The sequence below is a fragment of the Phascolarctos cinereus genome, unplaced genomic scaffold (assembly GCF_003287225.1).
Source record: "Phascolarctos cinereus isolate Bilbo 61053 unplaced genomic scaffold, phaCin_HiC Scaffold_2;HRSCAF=192, whole genome shotgun sequence".
Classification (NCBI taxonomy): domain Eukaryota; kingdom Metazoa; phylum Chordata; class Mammalia; order Diprotodontia; family Phascolarctidae; genus Phascolarctos; species Phascolarctos cinereus.
Genome location: NW_027555625.1, coordinates 44126294 through 44150822, shown reverse-complemented (window position 1 = coordinate 44150822; position 24529 = coordinate 44126294). Strand labels below are relative to the sequence as shown.

The window sequence follows — 24529 nt, the reverse complement described above, 5'->3', positions numbered from 1 at the left end:
CATCTCTACTCAGTAAATTCTAGTGGTTCTGTATCATTCTAGGATCAAATACAAACTCTCATTTGGCATTGAAAGCTCTTTCCACCTTGGCCCCAACCTACTTTTCCAGTCTTAATATTTATTACTCCCCGACTTGTACTTGACAGTCCAGTCACACAAGCCTTCTCTGTTCCTTACACTGTTCTTCCATTTCCATGCTTTTACATTGGGTGTCTCCCATCCCTGGAATGTACTCCCTTTTCTTTCTTTTTTTTTTTTAAGAACACTTTTATTTATTTATTTTTCACATTAGTCGTATTGTAAAGGATTAGAACCAACAGGAGGAACCACAAGAAAGAAGAAACAAAACAAAACAAAACAGAAGAAAAAAAGAGCAAATAATGTGCTTTGATCTGCGTTCAGACTCCATAGTTCTTTCTCTGGATGTGAATAGCATTTTCCACCATGAGACTTTTGGATCCTTGCATTGCTGAGAAGAGCCAAGTCTATCAAAGTTAGTCATCGCACAATGTGGCTGTTACTATGTACAACATTCTACTGGTTCTGCTCACTTCGCTTAGCTTCAGTCCATACAAGTCTTTCCAGGTTTTTCTGAAGTCCACCTGCTGATCTTTTTTTATAGCACAATAGTATTCCATCACATTCATATGGTACAACTTGTTCAGCCATTCCCCAGTTGATGGGCATCCCTTCCATTTCCAATTCTTTGCCACCACAGAAAACACTGCTATAAATGTTTTTGTACATGTGGGTCCTTTTCCTATTTGTATGATCTCTTTGAGATACAGCCCTAGAAATGGTATTGCTGGGCCAAAGGGTATGCATATTTTTATAGCCCTTTGGGCATAGTTCCAAACTGCTCTCCAGAATGATTGGATCATTTCACAGTTCCACCAACAATGCATCAGTGTTCCAACTTTCCTACTTCTTCTCCAACATTTATCATCTTCCTGTTTTGTCATGTTGGCCAATCTGAATAGGTGTGATGTGGTACCTCAGAGTCATTTTTATTTGCATTTCTCTAATCAGTAGTGATTTAGAGCATTTTTTCATATGACTATAGATGACTTTAATTTCTTCATTTGAAAACTGCCTGCTTATATCCTTTGACTGTTTATCAATTAGAGAATGACTTGTATTCTTATAAATTTGTCTTAGTTCTCTGCATATTTCAGAAATGAGGCCCTTATCAGAGATATTAGTTGTAAAAACTCCTTCCCAGTTTTCTGCTTCCCTCCTAAACTTGGTTGCATTGGCTTTGTTTGTACAAAAACTTTTCCATTTAATATAATCAAAATTATCCATTTTGCATTTCATAATGTTCTCTCTCTCTCTTGTTTGGTCATAAATTCTTCTACTCTCCATAAATCTGACAGGTAAACTATTTCTTGCTCTCCCAGTTCACTTGTAGTATCAGTCTTTATATCTAAATCGTGTACTCATTTTGACTTTATTCTGGTATATGGTGATGGACTCCCTTTTCACCTCAACCTTTTAGAATCCCTGGTTTCCATCAGGACTCAACTGAGGTTTGCATAAGGTTTTTCCTGGTCCTTCTCAGCAGCCACTACCCTCCCCTCTCCCCTCCTCCCCCGCCCCCAAGGTTATCTGCTTTGTATGTGAGGAGTGTATATCCATGAGCATATCGTGGTCCCTCCATTAGAATGTAAGCCCTTCAATGACGGAGGCGATTTCTTTCTCCAAGAGCCTAGCATAGTGACCGGCACAGAGTCAGCCCTTAATAAGTGTTTTTTGATTGATCGATTAATTGATCGATTGATTCTAGACATTCAAATTCCTCAGGAAAGGTATTTCTTCACATTGCCTGTAAATTATTACTGCTTGGAATGATGAGTTTCAGAGCCTGAGGACGCTGCATGCTGGAAGGGTGTGGAAGAGGGAATCTCTATGTATCATCTGGGCTGAGCATGCAATGGGAGACAAGGAATAGAAGCTGAGTTTCACGTTCTTCATGATTTTCCTAATATCTTCTCTCTGTGATTATTAAACATATATATGGATGTGTGTATGTGTATGTGTGTGTGTGTGTGTGTGTATATATATATATGTATATATATATATAATGTATAATGTATGTATGTGTCTTGTTTTTACATGGGTATTTGCATGTTGTCTCCTTCATTAGACTATGAGCTCTTTGACAGTAGGGATGGTCTCTTGCCTTTCTTTGTGTCCTTAGCCATTAGTACAAAGCCTGGCAAATGGTAGGTGCTTAATGAATGTTTATTGACCTAATCTGTGAAAGGCCAGCACCAGATGTGCTGATGAATGCTTTCCAGCCCTTTTGGCCCTTCTCTGTGCCCAGAATATCTTGGCTGGATGGGGGCAAGGTGGGGAGGGGGCTTGGGACCCCCCACATGTGTTCTCCATCATCCACACCAGATGCTCTTTTCTGGCCCCCTAAGCTGCTAAACAGCATGTGGAACTGGTCGCTCTTCCTCCTGCCTTGTGGAGGTGCAGCCTCTCGCTGCTGCCCATTGGGTATTGTGAGCCGAGATCTGTAATCTGACTCACACACCCTCCTCCCACTCCTACCTCCTGGTCCCCACCTAAATGCCTAACATCTAACTTGCAGGCTGAGTGGTGTTTTTAAATTGTTTCAGTTGAATGGTGTCAGTCAACTAGCTTTCATTAAGTGCCTGCTGTGTGCCAGGCACTGTGCTAAGTGCTGAATCCCTATAATACATCCATGAATCCTTTAGGAAAGACTTTCTGTTACCAGGGTAGCCCTAACTAACTTTTGTACTTCATCTGTGAGCTATTGCCACAGTAGCTATTTCATTGGCATAGCCCTGGATTTATTCCATTTATTCATTTATTCCTTCAAAGGCAGGATGGTTTCATGGAAAGAACATTGGTCTTAAGAGTCAAAAGACCTAGGTCAAATTCTGACTGTGCTACTTATTATGTGACTTTGTACAAGTAATTTAACCTCAGGGCCTCAATTTCTTCATCAAATGAAATAATGTGTACACACACACACACACACACACATACACACACTCACTCATACAGACAAAATTTAGTTAAGCATTAAGCATAAAGAGAGCCAGGGTGGAGCAGTGGAGAGAGAATCTATCTCTAAGTCAGGAAGACCTGAATTCAGATGCCACCCTGGCACATGCCAGCTATGTGATCTTGGACCAGTCTTTTAGCCACTCCCGAGTCCCAGGCATCCCTCTAAGAACAGAAGTTATGGAACTGCTGTGGACTATCCTTTGCCTCTCTTTGTATCCCTCATACTTAACAATGCCTGGCATATAGCAGGCATTTAATAAGTGATTGTTAACAGATGATTTTGTGATCTTGAAGAAATTGGGTGTGGATCTTTAGAAGGCCTCTGGCTGAATTTTCATTCCAGGGGAAGAGGGTTTCAGCTAGATAACCAGAAGACTTCTCATGAAGTTGGTCAATTCCTTTTGGTCAGTAGTCAACAAGCATTTATTAAACTCTTTCTGTGTGCCAGGCACTGTGCTAAGTGCCGGGGCTGTAAAGATTAACAGATTTCCTGTTGCCTCCCAGATGTACAATGAAGGGCACTTGGAACTTGTAGGACCCTGGAGATGAAAGGGAAATGCCAGGGTTTAGTTTCCTCTTGTCTTAGAACCATTGGCTTCAGTCACTCTGTGCCATATAGCACCAGTCACCTGCCAACATCGATGGAGCTTTTTTTTTAGGTCTTTGGCATACTAAGGCCAGGGAACTGTGAAGGTGTCCCGGCTACTGGCTGAGAGCCAATCAGGATATGATCTGAGCTGAGTACGTGGGGCAGCAGCAGCAGCTGACTCCCAAGCTAGACTTTGAAACTCTGACTCAGTCAGGGCCCCACCAGGTCTGCTCTCTTGGGGTCAGGATAGCTACCCCTCAAGTTGCTGGGCAGGGAGGTCAGGGCCTGGGCAACTTCTAGCATGTGTGACCATGTGGGTAGATCCTCATTCTAGGCTATTCTAGGAGCTCAAGTAATTACTGCTTCCCTCTGAGATTCGTGAGATTTAAAGTTCGGAGGAATCTTAAACCATCAAGTCTCATGTTACAGATGAGGAAACTGGGGACACTCTATTTCTAACATAGCTCTTCTAACTGTAAATCCAGCATTCTTCCTCCTCCGACAGGGGACAGGGAAAGAACACTCTTCTCCCCCACCCTACCCCCAATGCCCAGGGTGTCCAGGAGGCAATTCGTCACTGACTCCTCTTCTCCCAATGCCCACTCACCCTAAGATCCTTCCCTCCTGCCCGGTTTCAGAAAACAAAGGAAGCCCCATAGGGCTGCCCTGGGATTTATCGGGGTGGGGCATGAGGGTGTGGGGCTGGCCTAGGGAAATACAGTCTAATCTGACCTTCCAGGACTGTGGCTGCTTGTGTGTTCTGTGGGCCCTGTGGTCACGTGGCCCAGCCTGGGGCTCGCCCTGAGCCCACGCAGGCAGACCTCCCTCAACCAGGAGCCTAAGGGGACAGGGAGGGGGTGCCCAGTGGGTGTCCCTTTGTATGGAATGGTAGCAATTCCTGAAGGGAATGCTGACATTCTGTGGGGAGGGGGTCACCATCCGGAAGCTATGCATTGCATAGAATTATTCCTTTGGGTAGAACTCCTGTATCTTTCCGCCTTTTTGTTACTGATCTGAGAAGGGGAAAATGTGTGTGAGCTGCTCCCAGGAGAAACCCTATCAGCTACTGTTCAAATCCAGGTTTTCTGATTACATTCAAACTGCTCTTTTTACCAGTAACATTGTCTCTTCAAGACATCCCTAGAAAACAATGAGATTTGTGCCTGGTGGCCTGAGGAAACACTCTCCACCCCCCATCCTATCTCCCATGCCCCTGCCTCTCCCTACCTCCAGTGCTACCTCCACTGCAATCCCTCTACTTCCTCCCTCCCACCTCCCAATCCTATTTCCCCCCTCCACCCTATCTCCCACCCCCTTCCACCTTTGTCCCCTCCACCTCATCTCCACCACCCCTACCCCAGACATTGCGTTTGTTTTCCAGGGAAGAGGGGGTTTGATGACCTGAGCTACCTCCAAGTGTTTCACAGAATTTTTTAATTGGAAAGGACCTCAGCTGATTGATTATCTATTGAATGACTGATCTAGTCCAACCCATTCCCAAAAGGAATCCCCACTATTATAAACTCAACAATTGTCATACAGCTTCTGCCAGAAAATCTCCAAGGAAGGGGACCCCAGACTTCTCCAGGCAGCCTAGCGCATTTTGGGGCAGTAGTGATTCTTGCCTATTTTCCCTTCTCCACTGACTAGGAGACTGAGTTATTAACCACATCTCTTTCCTCTTCCCCTCTGTAGATTAGGGTTCCAGTGCTGGAACCTATTTGTGAATAAAACTTTGGAAGGCAAAATTAACCAGCCATGTTGTATACATTCTCAGAATTCTTGGCTATTGGACAGATTTTCCCAGGGGTTCAAACCCCTGTGTTCTTTTTCCACCTAGAAAAGTTCAAGTTATGTTGTTTCACCAAGTGTCAGGCCACTTAACAATAGGGATGTAATAATAGGGATGATGATATCGATAGTACTGATGACCATGATGTTGACAGTGAGTCAGTTTCTTGGCGATGAGTTTCCTTCTCTGAGGCAGATTAGGATTAATTAGGTTAATGAGGTTAGATTAGGAATTGGTTGGACCCAGCCTCAATTTCATTTCCACAGCATCCCTGAAGCTCAGAGGAAAGCAGATTGCTAGAAGATGCCTCAACTAACCAATTATCTAGTAATTAAACTCCTTTTTCATTAAATTGATTGTGCTTAAAAAGGAAAATAACTCCACATACCTTATAGATCTAGGAGTTTGTATGTTAATGGTGTGAATGGGAGCGGGGAGGGCAGGAAGGGATTCTATATTTATTTCTAAATTCTCTTATCTTTAATATTCAGGTCCACTATTTGTTTTTAGATTATTGATGTATGTAGTATGAGATGTTAATCTAAATCTCATTTCTGTCAAAGTATTTTCCAGTTTTTCCAGCAGTTCTTGTTAAATAGGGCATTATTCCTCCAAGTAATTTAGGTCTTAGGTTTACTGAACACTGGGTTATTAGGTTCAGTTGTTTCTAATTCTTGTTTATCTAGTCTCTTCTACTGATCTATTTTTCTTTTTTTAAACTACCACCAAATAGTTTTGATGGTTGTTGCTTTATTTATAGAGTTGAGGTCTGGATGTGCTATTCCTTGGGGGCAGAATTCTTAAATAAGAGGGATAGAGGTGTTGATAAAAGATAAAATTGACAGTTTCGATTCCATGGAATTGAAAAGCTTTTGCACAAACAAAATCAATGCAGCAAGGATAAAGGGAAGCTGTCAAATGGGGGGACAGGTCTATCTCCAGATGTAGATCTGTGGGCCTCTGTATACCATCCATCATAGAAAAGGGAGGGGGGATGGGAGAAGGGGGCAGAAACTGGCCCAATGGTCCAGTTCCTTTCCTTCTCGAGAAGAGCTGAATCCCAATCCCCTTCCCCTCCTATCTCTCATTAAATCTAAAGATTTCTCATCTTCAAAACAGCCTGCACCAACAAAACCCTTTCTTGGGGGCCACAAAGGTGGGCTTCTTAACCAAGCTTTCATCTACTAAGTACAGCTCTTGAGTAAAGTAGGATCTCCAACCCTAGCCTGAACATCAGTAAACAGATATGGCTGAATCACATCTGCAATGCCTCTTCTTTCACTGGTCGCTGTCCTAACCTGGGACAAGTCTACCCATTTTCCAGAGTATCCTGTTCCCTGATCTCATTCCTCATAGGGAGATGTGAATGGAGACTGTGGATAGCTTAGCAGAGGGATGAACTCTCCACCTGATTTCTGTAAAAGTATTTTCAAAGTCCGGACTACTGGATAAAAGGCTATCTGTTCCTGAGTGTCCAGAGACTAGAATTTCCTGAACACACATTCTTTTATATCGGGCTCTCCTGCCTCTTCCTGGTCCCCTTACCTACTTAGTACACTGACTCCTTTCACTGCCTGACTCTGTGGGCGACTTGTTTGTTTTTGATACAGGGTAAAGGGTTTTTTTGGCTGTTTTACTATTCTTGTTCTCCTTTGTCCCCCTCCTCCCCCAAAATAACTCCCTATCCAGGATCCAGGGAGTTAAAGGGCATTGGAATTTACCTCTAGACTAAGACAGAATTCAAAGGGACAACTTATGGGAGTCACCATTGACCTTTCTCCATGAGTGTTAGGCTCTTAGTGGGAACAGGACAGAAATAGGAATTGGGAAATCTGGGTTTTAGGTTGTCCTGATCAATGACATGACTCTTCATTTATCTGGGCCTCAGTTTCCTCTTCTTTAAAATAGGAATAAAATGAGAAACTTGTATTCAAAATTGTAAATATCAAATGAGCTCATAGATGCAAAAAGATTCAAACATTCACTAACCATTTTTAAGTACAGATTGTATTTGGGAACCAGTACTAGGCATTGGAGATACAAAGATGTGATAGACCTTGCTGTCAAGGAACCCACAGTATAATTGGAATGGGTGGTGAGAAGGCATGGACACAAATACCTCAACTACAAGGGAAAGTCAGATAAGCAAGGGGAGGTTCCAACCTAGGCCTAGGGTTCTGATATATTGTACCAGGGAGAGATCACTTTGGAAGGGAAGGAAAAAAGAGTTGGGAAATGTTCATTGAGGAAGTTGGCTCCTAAGTTGGGTCTTGAAGGAAAGGAAGGACTCTAAAGATGGAGATGGATGGGAAGGTGGGGGGGGGGCGGGCATTGTAGGCACCAGAGACTGAAACAGCAGAGGGTCTTAAGAGAAGAAGTAATCAGTGAGTGGTTCCAGAGCCTGGCTCAGAATGAGATATTCTTGGTTCCGAGTCATACTACATACTTATAGTCTGACTTGGGATGAGGTTAAACCTGTTTGCCTTAGGCTCAAACCCTTTCTTTCCCTTACAGAACCCAACCTTTGATGTTGGTGTCTATCAGCTTCTTTGAAAATAAGGAAAAGCCAAACCCAAACCAAGGCAAAAGAACTGGGGATTGACCTACTCATTGCTAAAAGCTAGTCTAGGCTTCCTTGGGGTGGTCAATGGTCTGAGCCACTGGGGTGAGACTTTGGACACCTCTCTTCTTCCAAATAATCATCTGTCTGGGCTGTCACTGATGAGCCTCCACTGCTCCTCTGCTCAAAGACCTACCTGCTAATTGTTTCTTACAGGACCAAAGGTCAAGAGCTAGAAGGGCTAGATCAGAGGAAATTGGAGCCCAAACAAAGGATCTAGCCATAGATTGGGAAGAAGCCAGAGAGGTCATCAATTCCACTCCCCTCCTTTTACACATGAAGAAACTAACCCATGGTAGTGAAATGACCTTCATGAGGTCACAAAGAAAGTACTCAGAAGTGGAACTGGGGTTCAGGTCTTCTAATTCTAGAATCAAGCATCTTTGTCCTGCATAATCGTGGCCAAGAGTCAGGAAGTCCTGAATTCAAATATGGCCTCAGACACTAGCTTTGTGACCTTGGGTAGGTCACTTAACTTCTGCCTCAGTGTCCTCTGCTGTAAAATGGGGATCATAATAGCAGCATCTACCTCTCAGAGTTGTCATAAGGATAAAGTGCTTAGCACAGGGTCTGGCACCTAATAAATGCTTATTCCATTCTTCTCTTCTATTACTAATAGCCCTTTTCTGGGGCCCAAAAAGTTACTTCACCTTTCCCTGAGCCTCAGTTTCTTTATCTGTAAACTTTTTGATGGCCAAAACCTACCTAGTTAACCTGGGGTTTACTGGCTAGATTTCTTTCTCAAAGACCAAGCTTTAAACCCAATTCACTCTGGATCTCATTGCTTGGAAGACAGTAAGTCCCTGCCTGGCCCAGGCACCACTTAACGATTATATTTTGGGCCCTCCTAGCTCAGAGCGAATGTAAATAATAACTGTTTCTGTTTTGGCTTGCAACCTTGAGGGTCTTCCCCTTCCAGTTTGATTTTTTTTTTAATTAAAGGGACCATCCCTTGACTCACTTCTTAAAGAGGCCTGTTCAGTGAATGGGTGTTGCCTCACTCAAAGTGAGAACCTGAAAAGACAGCTTAAAAAGGCCAAGGTCTCCCACCGAATTCTGGGCCGTCTCCAGTCTTTCTGATCAATATCTGGCCACTGGACCCAGATGGCTCTGGAGGCTGGTAACTTTGCACAGCCCTCCCTCACTTAGATCCAATTCACTTGCGTGTCATGCCATCATCTTCCTGATGTCATCATGGTCCTCTTCAAGAATAAAGAACAAGCCAGAACCATGGTCATCTGTAAATTGAGGGAATTGTGCTAAATCATCATGAAGGTGCCTTCCAGCTCTAAATGTATAGTCCTAATCCTATATATAATTATTAGTCTTCATCTTTCTTTATATCTCTGCAGTTTTTGATACCACAGACCAACCCCCACTCCTGCACGTTCTCTTTCCTAAATCACTTAGTGAAGACAAATAAGTACTTACCACGTGCCTGGGGCACTGTGTGCCAGGACCCTGATGGTACCAAGAAAACCAGACATGGTCCTTGTTCTTAAGGACCTCTCATTCTAATGGAGAAGACACTGTGTAAGAAACTATGTACATATAAGACAGATTGTAAATATATTCACAGCTCTCTCCTGGTTCTCCTTCTCCTTGTTTGGCTACTCCTCAGACTCCTTTGTTGGACCATTGAGGTCCCCCCCTCCATGCATGAGTGTGTCTCTTTGCCTTGGACTGGGCCCTCTCTTCTCTCTCCCTCTCTCCCCCTCCCTCTTCTATCTCTGTCTTTCTGTCCTTGTCTCTGTCTCTCTGTCTCTGTCTCTCTGTCTCTCTCTGTCTCTCTCTCTCTCTCTCTCTCTCTCTCTCTCTCTCTCTCTCTCTCTCTCCCCCTTTCTCCCTCCCATCTCTTGTGTCTCTTTGTCCTTATCTCTATTTCTTCCTCTCTGTCTCTCTGTCCTTGTCTATCTGTCTGTCTGTCTCCCCCCCACTTGAGATGCTGATTTGGAAGCTGCTGGGGAGCACATGACCCCTGCCCACATGGCCACCTGACTTGGGGCAAGGGAAACTCCTTTAGAGTCTGGAAAGGCTCCCCAGGGAAAGGGTCCTTCCACCTGTCTTCATGCCCTCAGGAGCCCAGGGGCAGAAGATTCCTGCTTCCCTCATCTGAAACAAACAAATAGAGGCATTTCCTTTGTGAGGAGGGAAAGCTTTGGAGTGGGCACTGTGTTGACAGCAGGAACCACAAGGAAGGAAGGTGGGTGGGGACAGGTGGGATCTAGGACTAGGCTGAAAGGACCTTGGAGAGGATTTAGTCCAACCACCTTGTTTTATACATGAGGAAACAAGTCAGGGTAGGCCAAGCATTTTGTGCCGTTACAGCGTCTTAAGTCCTCTGCTTTCAAATCCCCGGCTCTTTCCATTGACACCAGGATGCTTGGGCCTGGGTCTCCACAGTAGTACTTCCCTTGGCTTCATCTGAGAGACACTAGTGAACTCCGGGGGCATCAGTACCTAGAGAGGACAATTCAGCGCCAGTGGTGCTGGTATAAAGTGGTGATGGCAACAGGTGTGGACGGAGGGACTCTAGGACAATTTGTAATGGTCTGGTGACAGGGGGAGCCCTTTGGCCACCTGGCTAAGCTGGCTCTCTGTCCAGAGAGGCCCAGGTGACGTTGTTAGTACAGCCTCGGCGCTCTCTCCCCATCCTGAGCTGGCATGTGACTGGGAAGAGCTAGTGAGCACTGGCCTCTCAAAATTGGGTTAAGTGACTTGCCCAGAGTCACACAGCTAGTAAGTGTTATGTGTCTGAGGCCTGATTTGAACTCAGGTCTCCTCTCCCACTGTCTCCAGCAGGATCAGGGCCTGTGAATTCCACCATAAATTCCTGGGCAGAGGGTTCTTTGCATCCGAGTTCCTTGAGTGATAGAAACAGAGACCACGAAGGAGGAAAGATGAGGCCTCTGTCCCTGCCTGGCCTCTTGTCCCGTCTCTTTTGACCTCTCCAGCAGAGTCCTCCTGGGCAGATCCATTATGCTTCTGAGGTTCATCAGCCACTCAGTCACCTAGGCCCAGGACTGTATTGGAGCCAACTCAATCCGAGAGCTAATTGTTCAGTCCTCAGGATGAGCAGTTATACCTCAGAAATCCAAAAATGCTGCATATCTGGGCTTGGTTTATTGTTTTGTTGGTTGTCTAGACTCATAAAAGCCATGGAAAAAATTTTAATAATGCAGAGTAAACCTAAAGTGCATCCTGAGTCCATTTACCCCACCCAAGCAGTCGTCAAATATTTACTAACATCCTCCTGCCTACATTCCTAACCTTGAGTCATGGATTTAGAGGTGGAAAAAAATGACTCGTATGTCATTTGTCTTGTGCCTTGGGTATGTATAAAGGCCATTTTTATAACTTTCAGAATTTCAGAGTTAGATTCAGGAATGGCTGCTTGAGCATGTTCCATGGAGTTTTCATGGAACCTCATCGCCCCGCCTTAACTCTGGGGCAATCACTGAAGGAGAGGCAGCCTGAGACATCCCAGTACTGGAGAGCCTATTAAGAACTGAGTCATTCCAGTCTAGGTAGGAATGTTAATTCCTGCCATCAAAAGGATTCACCAACACAATGCTCATTATCGTGTCCTTCAAAAATATAGTAATGGAGAACTATGAAATTTTACGATATTTATAAGTTGGTCCATGACAGCGGCCTGGTGCCTGAGGCAGTAATCTGAAAAATCACTCTTCCTGTCTGGCTCACCTTGGTGCACTCACTACCTTACTTCCCCACCCTCACAGAGTATAGGTGAAGAATGACCTTCCCATCTCCTGTTTAAGCTAGGGTGAGGGAGTGAAGATGCTCTCTGCCTCAAGTTGTCCTTTGAGTCAAGAGAATCTTTTCCCTCTTTCTTGCTCTAGTGCCCAATCAGGACTAAGGAATCTGATAATCTCAGGTCTACACACCCGTGTTATTTGAGGAATTATACCAAAACATCCAGCCACTTGTGGGGTAAAGAAATGCTGGCCTTGCTGCAGTCATTCAGTGTTCCCTAAAGGACCAGGTCTAGCCCTTGGCAGGCAGAATCTTTGTATCTTTGTCATACATTTAACTTGGAACTGTTTGAGTTTCTGGCCACTGGTGGTCTTCAATAAATGGAGACTCAGTGGCCACTTGTCAGTCATGTTGTGGAGGGGATTTCTACTCAATGATCTCAAAGGTCCCAACTCTAAGAGTCTTTGATTTTTTTATTTGCCTTGTGGATCTCACTTCCATAGATACTGCTGTGGTGCTTGGAGATCCCAAGAGGAGATCCCTTTTACCCTAGGGTGAATGGCAGGGTTATTTGTGTGGGTTCTCAGGTGGTTGGGAGGGAGGAGAGGAATGACCCATTTATAGTTTTGCTTGGGGATATAGAATTTAATTTATTATATATTATAATGTAACATAATCATAATATCATATGTAATATTGTTATGTACAGAATTAGATTATATGTTATATACTGTTAAATTTATTCCATTGAGCACAATTATTGCAATTAAACCACAGAGCCCCCTACCTCCTAATTGAAGCCAAAAATGGTTAATTCATTCGTTTTGCCAAATATTCAAGTGCCTACAGCTCCTCTGTGATAGAGAAATATCAAGGTGCTGTAAAATGAAGGAGCTGGTATAGATGACCTTTTAGGTCCCTTCCATCTCATCTATGATTGTATAACTAGAGAATGTGTAAGGTTCAATCTAGTCTGAAATCCTGTGATCCCTTTTCCTGGCTATAAAAGCTTCCAGAGAGTTTTCCTCGAAGGGTGTGTAGATTGAAACTGGTAGAGAAGAGCATTCTAGGGGGAGAAAGTGTCATCAGCAAAGGTATAGAGGGAGGAAAATACAAAGTTCAGAGGGAAGCAAGTAGTTCAATTTGACTACTCCAGCAATAACCATTTATTAAGTTCCTACTGCGTGTTCAAGGCACTGTGCTAAGTGCTGGGGATACAAAAAAAAAAAAAGAGGCAAAAGACAGTCCCTGCCCTCCAGGAGTCCGTAATCTAATGGAGGCGATAACAAGCAAACAGATTCATACAAACTAGCTCTACTTGGGATAAATAGGAAATTATCAAAAGAGGAAAGGCACTAGAGGTAAGAAGGGTTGAAAAGGCTTTCTGTAGAAGATGGGATTTGAGTAGGTTCTGGAAGGAAGTTGATACTTGAAAGCTATCAGGGCGACCAGAGGAAGATGAGGACGGAGATGGTCCCAGGCTTGTGGGACAGCCTGAATTGGGAGGCAGAAGAGAGCTGGGTTTGAATCCTGCCTTTGAGTCTTACTAGGTGGCCATGGGTAAGCCATTTAGCAATCTGAGCCTTAATTTCCTCATCTATAAAATAGGTATAGCAGTATGTATTCTTTATAGGATTTCTGTGCAAGTGAAATGAGATAAAATGCTTTGTAAAGCCTAAAGCACTAACGTCCATTATTATGATGATTATTCTTATTATTGTTGTTATTACCATTATCCAACAGCCGTTTCTCAATCCTTAGCCTTTTGGACCTCTTGCAGTATTTAGTACTGTTGACTGCTCTCTCCTCTTGGATATGTTTTTCTTTTCTGGGTTTTTGTAACCGTTCCTCAGTTTCCCTTGATGAATTATCATCCATATCCTTCCCTCTGTGAGTGTACTCCAAGACTCTCTTCCCTGTCTACACCTTCTTACTTGGTGACCTCATTCTCTCCCCCGGGTTCAATTGGAGTCCTTATGCAGATGCCTCTAAGATCTATGAGTCTACGCATCATCTCTCTCTTGAACTCGGGTCCTTTATCAACAACCGCCTAGTGGACATTTCAAACTGGATATCCCACAGGCATCTCAAATTCCATAGCTCTAACTTTCCCCCAAACCATCCCCTCGTCTGAACTTCCCTATGTCTGTCCAGGGTACCACTAGGCTTCAGTCACCCTGATTTGTAACCTCAGAGTCATCCTTGGATGACTCCCTCACCTCCCACTTCCAGTCAGTTGCCAAGACGTGTCCATTCCGCCTCCACGATGTCTGCCCCCTTGTCTCTGCCCACACACCCGCCATCCCCTGGATCAGGTCCTCATCAGTTCCAGCTTCACTACTCTTTTCCCTCACATTTCCCCTTTCTCCAGTCCATCCTCCACACGGCTACTAAAGGGATCATCCTAGAGCAGAGGTCTGACTGTGTCACTCTCAAGTGGATCTCAGGGATCCCGGCATCCAATACAAACTCCTCTGTCATTCATCACCCTTCATCATCTGGCTCCAGCCTGTTGTCTCCTCCACACGTTCAGTGCCTTCATAACCTGGCTCCAGCTTTCCTGCCTGTTTACACATCACTGCCCTCCACACAGTCTTTGGTCGGGTCATACTGGCCTTCCCACTGTTCTTCACACATGGCTTTCTCATCTCTGTGCCTTTGCAAAAGTTGTGCCCTATGATCAGAATGCCCTCCCTCCTTGTCTCTGACCCTTAGAATGAATGGCTGGTGTGCTTCAAAGCCAGCCAACTCAAACCCCTGATCTCCACCTGCTTCACCTTTTCCCCCAGAGATTAATTTGTCTTTCTTTTGCCTGTGTTGTAATGTGTAGGTTTTGTTTTTTCCAATAGAATGCCATGAAGACAGTGATTCTCTAGCACATACTAGGTGTTCAATAAATGCTTGTTCACTAATTGCTAGTGCTTGACGGTGATGATCATTACCACCCTGGCAGCCTGTGTAGAATGGACTGGAGAAGGCAGACCTGTTAAGAAGCTACTGCCACCAGTTGTGGGACAGAGTGGAGGGATGGGCGGGGATAGACCACACGTGGCTGCCCCATGAAACAAACTCCCTTTTCCCCTCGCCCTTGGTGAACTCTGACTCCTACTCCTAGTTGAAATTGGGTCAGAGTGAAAGTGAAAAAGAAAAAGCCTCTCTTCCAACTCTGTGTTTGCTCTAATCCATATCTTCCATATATACTTCTATTGGGTGTGTATGTGTGTTTGTGTGTTTTGGAATACTGTTGTTCTATCAGAAATGACGTATATACTTCTATTTATCTGAGAGTGTAGGCTCCTTGCAAGGAGGGGTTGTTTCATCTGTTCTACTGGCTGCATCCCCATCACTTAGCACAGAGCCTGGCCCCAGGAATACTTGCTGAGTCAGTGAGCAGATAGCCCTTATTACAGCTGATTGATCAGAATCCCTTTGGCAGAGGCTTGGGCTGAGCTGGAGGAAGAAGTGAGGGAGTGAGGGAATTTCCTGACCTCGGCTCTGCACCCTGGACCTTGGGTTTTTCCACTTTTGTGATTTCACCGGCACATTCCATTTCCCCTTTGACTTTACCTAGTTTGCTAATTCAATATAACCCTGAGTCTACTGAGACATACTTCCTCTCTTAGCTCCTTCCCTCAAGTTGGAGCTGGGGGCAGAGGGAGCTGGGGAGGTGAGGAGGTCATTTCTCTGACTCTCTCCAGAATTCCAAATGGCCCAGCCCTCATAAAGCCGTGGGCCTGTTTAATCAGCCAGGGATGGGAAGAGGAGAGAAAGGAACTCCTACCCGGGAGCTGCTGGCACCGGTGGTAGGTGTGATAATGGTCAGTGCTACACGGTGCCCAGGGCCCTGACAGTGCCTGCCTCTGCCTGAGCCTGGCCTCCTCCTGGCCAGAGAAGCTCTGTGCTCAGGAGCACCAACCTTGGGGACGTCCTCTAGAGCTCCCTGTTCCTTGTGAATGATTCCTATTTCCAACTCTGTCCCCCCTCTGTCTATTAACTTGTCTATCTCCCACTGCCCCGCCTGTTTTCTAAAAGTCCTCATTTTCAGGCTCACCCCATCAGCTCCCAGCTACCCTAGTTCTGAGAGTTCACATAGCATTTTAAGGTTTATAGAGCATTTATCTTACAACAACCCTACAAGGTAGATATGGCAAGTGGTATTATCCCCATTTCACAGATGAGAAAACTGAGAGACGTGTGATGACTTGCTCAAGATCACACCTGGTCGGAGCAAACTGAAGTCTCTCCTGACTCTGAGACCAGTGTTCCTTTCACTGAACCAAGCCACCTTCTTCAACAAACTCATTCTTATCCCATAAGATTTAGGATTGGAAGGGGACCGTAGAAATAATGTAGTCCAACACCTTTATTTTACAGACAAGGAAACTGACCCAGAAATTTGCCTCCTGTCTCACCTGGAGTAAATAACAAGAGCCCCAGGTTTGAACTCAGGGCCTCTGCCTCCCAGTTCGTTGGCATTTCCACCGCAATGAATGGGGATAGATCGGTGGGTAGATTCTATCCTTGTATGTCTCCCTTCCCCAGTATTAATTCTTCTCTCTTTGTCCTTTACCAGGATCCTCAGGAGAATGGAACTGTGACCTCGGCCAATGCCCAGGGCACCAATCCTAACATGGATCCAAGGTGCAAATCGGTGGATTTCGAAAAGGTAAGCAGCTTGGACGATGGGGGCAAGATGTGGCTGGGGAAGGGGAAGAAGCAGTTATTGAAGATGAAGAGAAGCTTCCCAGTGGGTCTGGGCCAAAGTTATAGCCAGGGCTAGAACATACTAGAGGTGGGAGGGCCCTGCTTTCTGCCACAGGGAGGGAGGGAAGGAAGGAAGAAAAGAAGGAAAGGAAAGGAAAGGAAAGGAAAGGAAAGGAAAGGAAAGGAAAGGAAAGGAAAGGAAAGGAAAGGAAAGGAAAGGAAAGGAAAGGAAAAGGAAAGGAAAGGAAAGGAAAGGAAAGGGGAAGGAAGGAAAGAAAAGGGGAAGGAAGGAAAGAAGGGGAGGGAGGGAGGGAGGGAAGGAAGCATTTATCAAGTACCTACTATGTGCCATCATCTGTGCTGTTATATAAAATAACATCTCATTTGTTCCTCACAACAAACCCTAGAAGTAGCTATTATTATTATCACCATTTACATGGAAGGACACTGAGGCAGACAGCAGTTAAGTGACTTTTCCAGAGTCACAAAGCTAATAAGTTTGGAAGTGAAGATTCCAAACCAGGTCTCTATTGACTTCAAGTTCAACACTTTGCACTGCCTCTGTCAGAGGAATGAATGAGTAGGTCAATGAATGAACAACAGTAATACTGACCTGGGGAACAAGAGGAAAGAGATGTTCTGTTATCATCACAGACAACCACCAATGAGTATAAAAACTTCTTTTAGTGAGCTTTTTGAGACATCACCTCTGGTTGTTCCAGATGTCAGGGTTAGATGAAGACTCAGGCAAGTGCCTCTAATAATGGATTCAATTGAGAAATATTGTTTTGGAGGATTTAGGGGTAGCTCAAAGAGGCATTTGTAAGACCACTGTCCTGTGGTTTGAAGGCAAATGCCATTTGTTAATTAGCTAGGCTTTCCCAGCTAATTAGGAGCTGGTCCTTTCCACTTCCAAAATGGGGCTGGTTGGTAGTTGAATATAAAGAAGAAGGAAGGAAGAAGGGATCAGTCCCTTGGGAGGTGCCCAGCCAAGTCTGGGGAAGACTCTGGATTCTAGCCATACCCAGTGGGATTAGGCAGTCAGCCATGGACAGGGAGAATGGGCCGCCAGTCAAGCATTCAGTAGTCAATCATTTAGTCAATGTGTAAACATTTCTTTTTTTTTCTTTTTTCTTTTTTTCTCTTAATTTTTTTTTATTTTAGACAAGTGCTAAAACTTAAATACATAATAAGAAAAGAAAAAGAAACATAAACAAATATAAAATAAGAAAAAACAAAAAATGTCATGTGCACAGGAGAACATAGGAAAGGATTCAAAATACATAGTGATCTATAAATATTTCTTAAGCCCAGCAGCCTTCTTCGTGTGAGGTGGTGGATTAGACACACAGGTGATTCCAGTGAGAATGAGCAAGCCCAACTCTGAGGGGGCTTACATCTATCAGTGGGAGCACCACTTAGACAGGTAGATATAGATAGATAGACCTACACACACATAACATGCATCTATGTGTGTATATATGCATATAACACGTATTTGTGTATACACATATACACACATAGATGCAGGTACGTGAGTGCATGTGAACAGAACAACTTTACAGAGAATAAGTACAAAGTAGATAGATGTAATGGGGGGTAAGGTTCTAGTTGGGGGATGAGGAAAGGTTTCACGTAGAAGGTGTATCTTGAAGGATGAAAGGAATTCTATGAGACAGGTAGGGAGGCTGGCTAATGCCAAGGCATTGAGATGGAAGATGGTGTCCCATGTGTGAAGAACAAAAGAAGCCATTTTGACTGAATTGCAAATCGAGAGCACCGGGGATACGTTGTGGGAAGGAAGCAGTATTCACAGAGGATCTCGAAGCACTTTTTTCACAGGTCTTATTCTTCTGTATTCTCCCAACTTCCTGGGAGATCTAGAGGATGGTGTGGGTAGTATGATCTCCATCTGATCAAAAGAAAAACACATCCAAAGTCACACAATTTACATGTTCCCATAGAAGTATTGAAGGAAGGGCTGTAGTTTTCCTTCTCTTTACCTCAATGTTTGGTCCCTTACAAGGGCAGCAAGGCCATTCTAAGGGCATTTTCACTGGCAGGTTCTCCCATGGATGGGAGATATAGAGAAGCTCAGAGGGTTTTTCTTGATATAAATTTATTTATTTGTAGTTTTCCACATTCACTTCCACAAGTTTTTGAGTTCCAAATTTTCACCCCGTCTCACCCTCCCCCCACCCCAAGATGGCATGCATTCTGAATATCCCTTCCCCTAGTCTGTCCTCTTTTCTTTCTCTCCCCCCTTCTCTTATCCCCTTCCCCTTCTATTTTCCTGTAGGGCAGGATAGACTTCTGTACCCCATTTCCGGTATTTCTTATTTCCCGATAGCATGTGAAAACTTTTTTTTTGGACATATGTTTTTAAAACTTTAGGTTTCAAATTTTCTCTTTCTCCCTCTCCACCCACCCTCATTGAAAAGGCAAGCAACTCAATATAGGTTGTACATGTGCAGTTATGCAAAACACTTCCATAGTAGACATGTTGTGAAAAACTAACTCTATTTTCCTTAATCCTATTCTGCCCTCCCATTTATTCTATTCTTTCTTTTGACCCTATTCCTCCTCAGAAGTATTTACTTCTGATTACACCCTTTTCCAATCTGCCCTCCTCTCTATCATCCCCCTGCTCTCTTGTCCCCTTCTCCCCCTATTTTCTTATAGGGTAAGACAAATTTCCATACCCAGTTGAATGTGTATGTTATTCTGAGAGGGTTTTTCTTGAAGCCATTTGGGGCCTTTGGGGTCTGCCATCTTGGGATTCTGTGGGCGTGTGTAGGAAAGGCAACCAGATATGCAATGCTTGACCCAGAGAAAAGAAGAAAGCTCGGGCTGGACACAGCTGGACTCTGGGTCTCTGGAAAGGGAAGAACTCTGCAGGAAGGGGCAGAGATTGGAACAGGGAGAAACTTGGGCATTTAGTAGGTATTTCATGAGTGTTTGTTGACTGACTCAGAGAAACTAACATTCTCTTGACTTCAGTACACAGAGCTTGGGCAGTAAAGGGGAAAGGAAATCTTTCACAGAAACGCTAGCAGGACAGGATAAAGATGGGGCCACTGCTGAGAAAATGCCAGTAGGTCTGAGGCATTTTGAGAAAAAGGAACACTATCAGTGGTCCTGATCCCTGCTCATTAGTCTGGGGGTTTGCTTGACTTGCTCCACCATCCATGGACTGCTGTTGTTTTGAAATTGATACCCAACCCATCTCATTCTCTGAACAGATAAAGCTCAGACAATAATAATAACAACAATAATCACAACAAAAATAATAACAGCTGGCGTGTATGTGGTGTTTTGTGGTTTGTAAAGTGCTGTCAATTCTGTCCTCACAGGGAAGCTATTGTTATCCCCATTTTTTTTCTGTAAGATTTTCAATGCACTTTGCCAATATCACCTCATTTTATCCTCACAACAACCCTGGGAGGTGGGGGAAGGGAATAAACATTTATATAGCACCTACTATGTGCCAGGGACTGTGCTAAGTGCTTTACAGATATCTCCTCTGATTCTCACAACAACCCTACCAGGTAGATGCTATTGTGATCTCCCTTTTACAGTTAAGGAAGCAAAAGCAAACAAGGTTAAGTGGCTTGCCCAGAATCCCATAGCTAGCAAGCGTCTGAGCCTAGATTTGAACTCAGGCTTTCCTGACTTCAGGTTCAGCTCTCTGTCCACTGCGTCACCATAGAGATCTTGGAACACCAGCTGCCCCTCTCCTCAGACCCCTCCACTATATGACAGGTGACTCTGTCTTCTATGTATAAGAGTGGAGTTCTGTCCCCTACGCACAATTAATCAGTCAAACAACAGGATAAATGAGGAACTAAGGAATTTTCCTGTTTGCTCATCCCTATGATCCTATGTGTGGATAAGCCTATGATCAGTTTGAAAGTATCACAGGACTTTTGGCCATTGGATGAAAGGCAGATGACAGCTTTCAGCAAATAGCTTGTCAAAAACCTAGCCACCTTTGTAGGGCTATACGTAAGACCAGTTGACCAGTTGTCCAGTGGCGAATTCACTTCAACAGTGGGCCAGTCAAGTGATGGAGGCCCCTGAGGAGGCGGATGCTTGCACCCACACCAGAGGTCAGCCAAGAATGAGACTCAAGGAGTGTTACACTCACTCTTCGTCGGCCAGGTCAAGAAACAGCAAAGACCAGGAGTTTAAAGATTTTATATTATATTTTTAATACCTGTTGTTGCTTCATCACACTTATTTATCGCTTCCTCCTCCCCTACCCAACAAACTATCCCTTGTAACAAAAATTAAAAAAGAAAGAAGGGGAAAAGCATTGCAGCCAAACCAAAGCAAACATGTCTGACGACATATGCAGTATTCTCTACCCATAGTCTCCCACTTCTACAAAGAAGAGAGAGACGTAAAGTTTCTCGACTCTTCCAGGATGGGTTTGGTGATGCGTCTTCTTGCTCTGTCCATTTACATTGCCGTGGTCCTATCGCGTGGTACGTTATTTTTCTGGTTCTGCATCAGTTTATATAAGTCTTCCCACACTTCTCTGAATTCTTCATATTGTCATTTCTTGAGCAGTGTTCGTCTATTACATTCATGTACCACAATTCCCCAGTCAATGGGTACTTACTCTGTTTCCAATTCTTGGCTACTACAAAAAAAAAAATGCTGTCATGAGTCTTTTGGTATGAATAGTTTGCAGTTCTTCTGACAATGAGGTTCATCCAGCACTGTATAGAACCTGCATGGCACAATGGATAAAGTGCTCCATTTAGAACCAGAGATTTTGGGTTAGAAGTCTGCTTCTGCCCCTTACCCCCTCTGTGCCTTTGGGCATATCACTGTGCCTCAGTTTCCCCTTATGCAAAATGAGAGAGTTTAGTTAGATGGCCTCTAAAACTGGAAAGCTATGAGGTTATGGTCCTTCGCATATAAGGAACACAGCACAATGTCGATTTTGTTCCCTGTTGGCTTGGCCTCCGGTCTAGAATTATTCCTTGGATAACGCCACTTCCCTCCCTCACCTTCACCACACACTGCACTCATTTTCCCTAGGTGGGGCAGCTCAACTGTGTCATGGGTCCAGGAGAGGGTGTGGTATCAGGAGGTATCAGTAATATTGTTCAATAGGGGCCTGGCTGGCCTGGGAGGCAGTAAGAGGACAGATTCTAAAGAGGAGAGAAAGCTGTCAGGCAGGGAGAAAAACACTGAATGCCTTAAATATTTTATTTTTGAAAGAGAATGCACCTAACAGGAGAAATCAACCCTGATTGGTGGACATTTAAATGAGGAGGTAGGCTAAAAAGAAGGGAGAGGGAAGGGGGTAGGCTCTCTAGGAGGAATTCCTGTTTTCAGGTTTATAGTAATAATTCCTCACCTGGCCGGCTTCCCAACTTAGTCACGCCAGAGAGCCCCAGGGGAAAGCCGAGTCTCTTCTGGTTGTAGTTAGAAAGTAAACAGAAGAGTACACCTGCCTGAGTGCCTCTCTAGGGCAGTAACCCTCTCTGAGATCCTGAACGTCCCCTTTCTAACTGAGACCCGAGAGCAGAGGCACCTCTCCTACGTCAGGAGGACCCTGGCCATTTTGGACATAATGAGCGAGCTCCAGGTTAGGGGCTTGCAGCATGGAGCTCCCAAGCAGAGGGGTAAATTGTGTGGCGCTTTCTAGAGAAAGCTTGAGGGGAGAAAGAGACTCATTGGCCTTACCTACAGATTATTTACATATCTGTTCTGCCACCTAGGGCCCTATTTAGGTTAACCCTTTCTGGTTTTCATTTTATACCTGTATATTTAGGGCAGAATGAAGATATATGAAAAATTAGGAGAGGTGTGAAGGCCATGGTCCCTCCTTTTCCCACAATCAAAAAAAAAAAGGTGCTTTGTAGGGGAGGGAAGGGAAGAATTAGCATCTATTAAGTACCTATGTGCTTTACAACTATTATCTCCTTGGATCCTCACCACAACCCTGGGAGGTTGGTGCTATTATTATTCCCACTTTACAGTTGGGAATAATAGCAGATAGCGTAGGCGATTTGCTAATAAGTGTCTGAGGACAGATATGAACTCAGATCTTCCTGACTCCATGCCCAGGGCTTTATTCACTAAGCTCCCTAGCTTCAGGACAACAGGGGAGGAAGTGGGAAAGTGGAGAGTGGGGGACAACCTGAGCAAAAGCACCATTGCCTTGGGGGTGAGAGGAAAGGGTTGCTAACTGGAGATGTGACCAGATAGGGAACCAGCCAGTAGACTAAGTAGCTGTTTTCCAGCCATTATGTACTTAATGAGGTGCTTAATGAAAGTGTTTTTTAGAATTGAATTGTACACGATGTCCTCACAGCATTCAATTCAGCTCTATCCGATTCAAATAGCATTTATTTATTAAGTCCAAGGCACTGTACTAGGCCCTAGAGGTATAAAAATTCAAAGATCTTACAATCTACCAGGATAGGGGTGGAGGGAGTAGGTGGGGCAATGGATGGGGAAAATACAGCACATACATACATAAGCATATATGACATTTGTTCAAAATAATTTCAAGAAGGATAAAAGACCAGCAACTAGGATGCCCTTGGGCAGCCAGTCACACTTGTATACTTTGGAGGATGCTATAAAGCTAGCGATTAGCAAGGAAGGTATTTCAGAAAGAGCGGCCAGTTTGTGCCGGTGCAGAGGAAAAATGTTGTATTTGCAAAATAGCTCACCGGACAGTTTGATTGGGGCAGAGAGTACATATGTGAAGGGAGGTAATGAGAAATAAGACTGGAAACATGGAGGGGGACCAAACTGTGGAGACGTTCCAAGGCCAAGCTGAGGCGTGTGTATAGACTTTATCTATATTCTTTTTATGTCCACTGTTCCTTGAGGGCAGGGACAGATCCATGTCTGCTGTTCTGTCCTCATCACTTATGATGATTCCTGGCACACAGTAGGAGCTTAGTAGATATTTGTTGCTTGGTATTTTAGCGAGGAATGACATCATCAAGTCAAACATTTTAAGATAATTAATTTGACAGCTACGTGAAAGATGAGTTAGAGAAAGGCCTACACTAGGGTGGAGGCTCTTTGAGCGGAGAGAAGGGGAGAGGTGGGAGAGAGATTGTGGAGGCAGAATGAACAGTTTGGCATTGATAGGGTATGGAAGCTAGGACAGCTAGGTGGTTCCGTGGCTAGAGGGCTGGACTGTGAGTCAGATAGATCTGAATTTAAATCCAGCCTCAAACACATAGCAGTTCTGCAACCCCGTCCAAGTCCCCTAACCTCTTTCTGCTTCGGTTTCCTCAATCATAAAAGGAAGATGATAATAGCATGTACCTCACAGAGCTGTTTTGAGTATCAAATGAAGTAATATTTGTAAAGCATTGAACCCAGTGCCTGGCACATAACAGGTGCTACATAAATGCTTATACTCCTGTCCCCCTCCTGCCTTCCAGGGTTATCTAGAGGATAAAAGAAGGTGATATTTGTCAAGGGCTTTGTAAACCTTAAAGTACTATATAAATGCTAGTTGTCATTATGACTCTACAATGACTAGAAAGATAAAGATCCCTCAGTGAGTTCTGGTGTGTTGGACTTTTGTGGAGAAATGCTGAATTACTTGGTTAACAATGGGTGCCTTCTGGGTACACAGCTCTGGCCTGAGGTCTGGATGGAGAATGGAAAAAGTACCAGGCAGCCAGGTGTAAAAGAGAAAGCTATAAATTTGGTTAGAAAACTTGGGTTTTAATCACTGCTCTGCTACTCCCTGCCACCTTAGATGACTCTGCTTCTGACCTTCTTAATCTTGGACATATCTTTTTAATCAATCAATGTGCATTATGATAGGTCGGTAAAGTTTTAAAAAAAAAGAAAAGAAAAATGGCAGCTTCTGGAGGGGTTGCGGGCGAACAGATAGGCTGATGCATTGTTGGTGGAGGTGTGACCTGGTGCTGCAACTCTGGTAGAAAGCTACTAAACTGTACATGTAACCTTTGACCCAGCCACCACTTTTGTCGCTGTTGTTTAGTCATTCTCAGCTACGTGCAACTTTTCATGACCTCATTTGAGATTTTCTTGGCAAAGATACTAGAGTTGTTTT

The 24529-nt window shown here is 44.2% G+C and overlaps 1 protein-coding gene across 1 annotated transcript in view; it reads left to right on the top strand.

Annotated features, from left to right (window-relative positions):
- The window catches only part of FA2H (fatty acid 2-hydroxylase), an 86489-nt gene that overhangs the window by 32784 nt on the left and 29176 nt on the right, over positions 1-24529 (top strand). The window contains exon 2 of the mRNA XM_020963742.2: positions 16331-16423. Within this exon, the coding sequence (XP_020819401.1) occupies positions 16331-16423 (93 nt within the window). The remainder of the gene's footprint in view (positions 1-16330; positions 16424-24529) is intronic.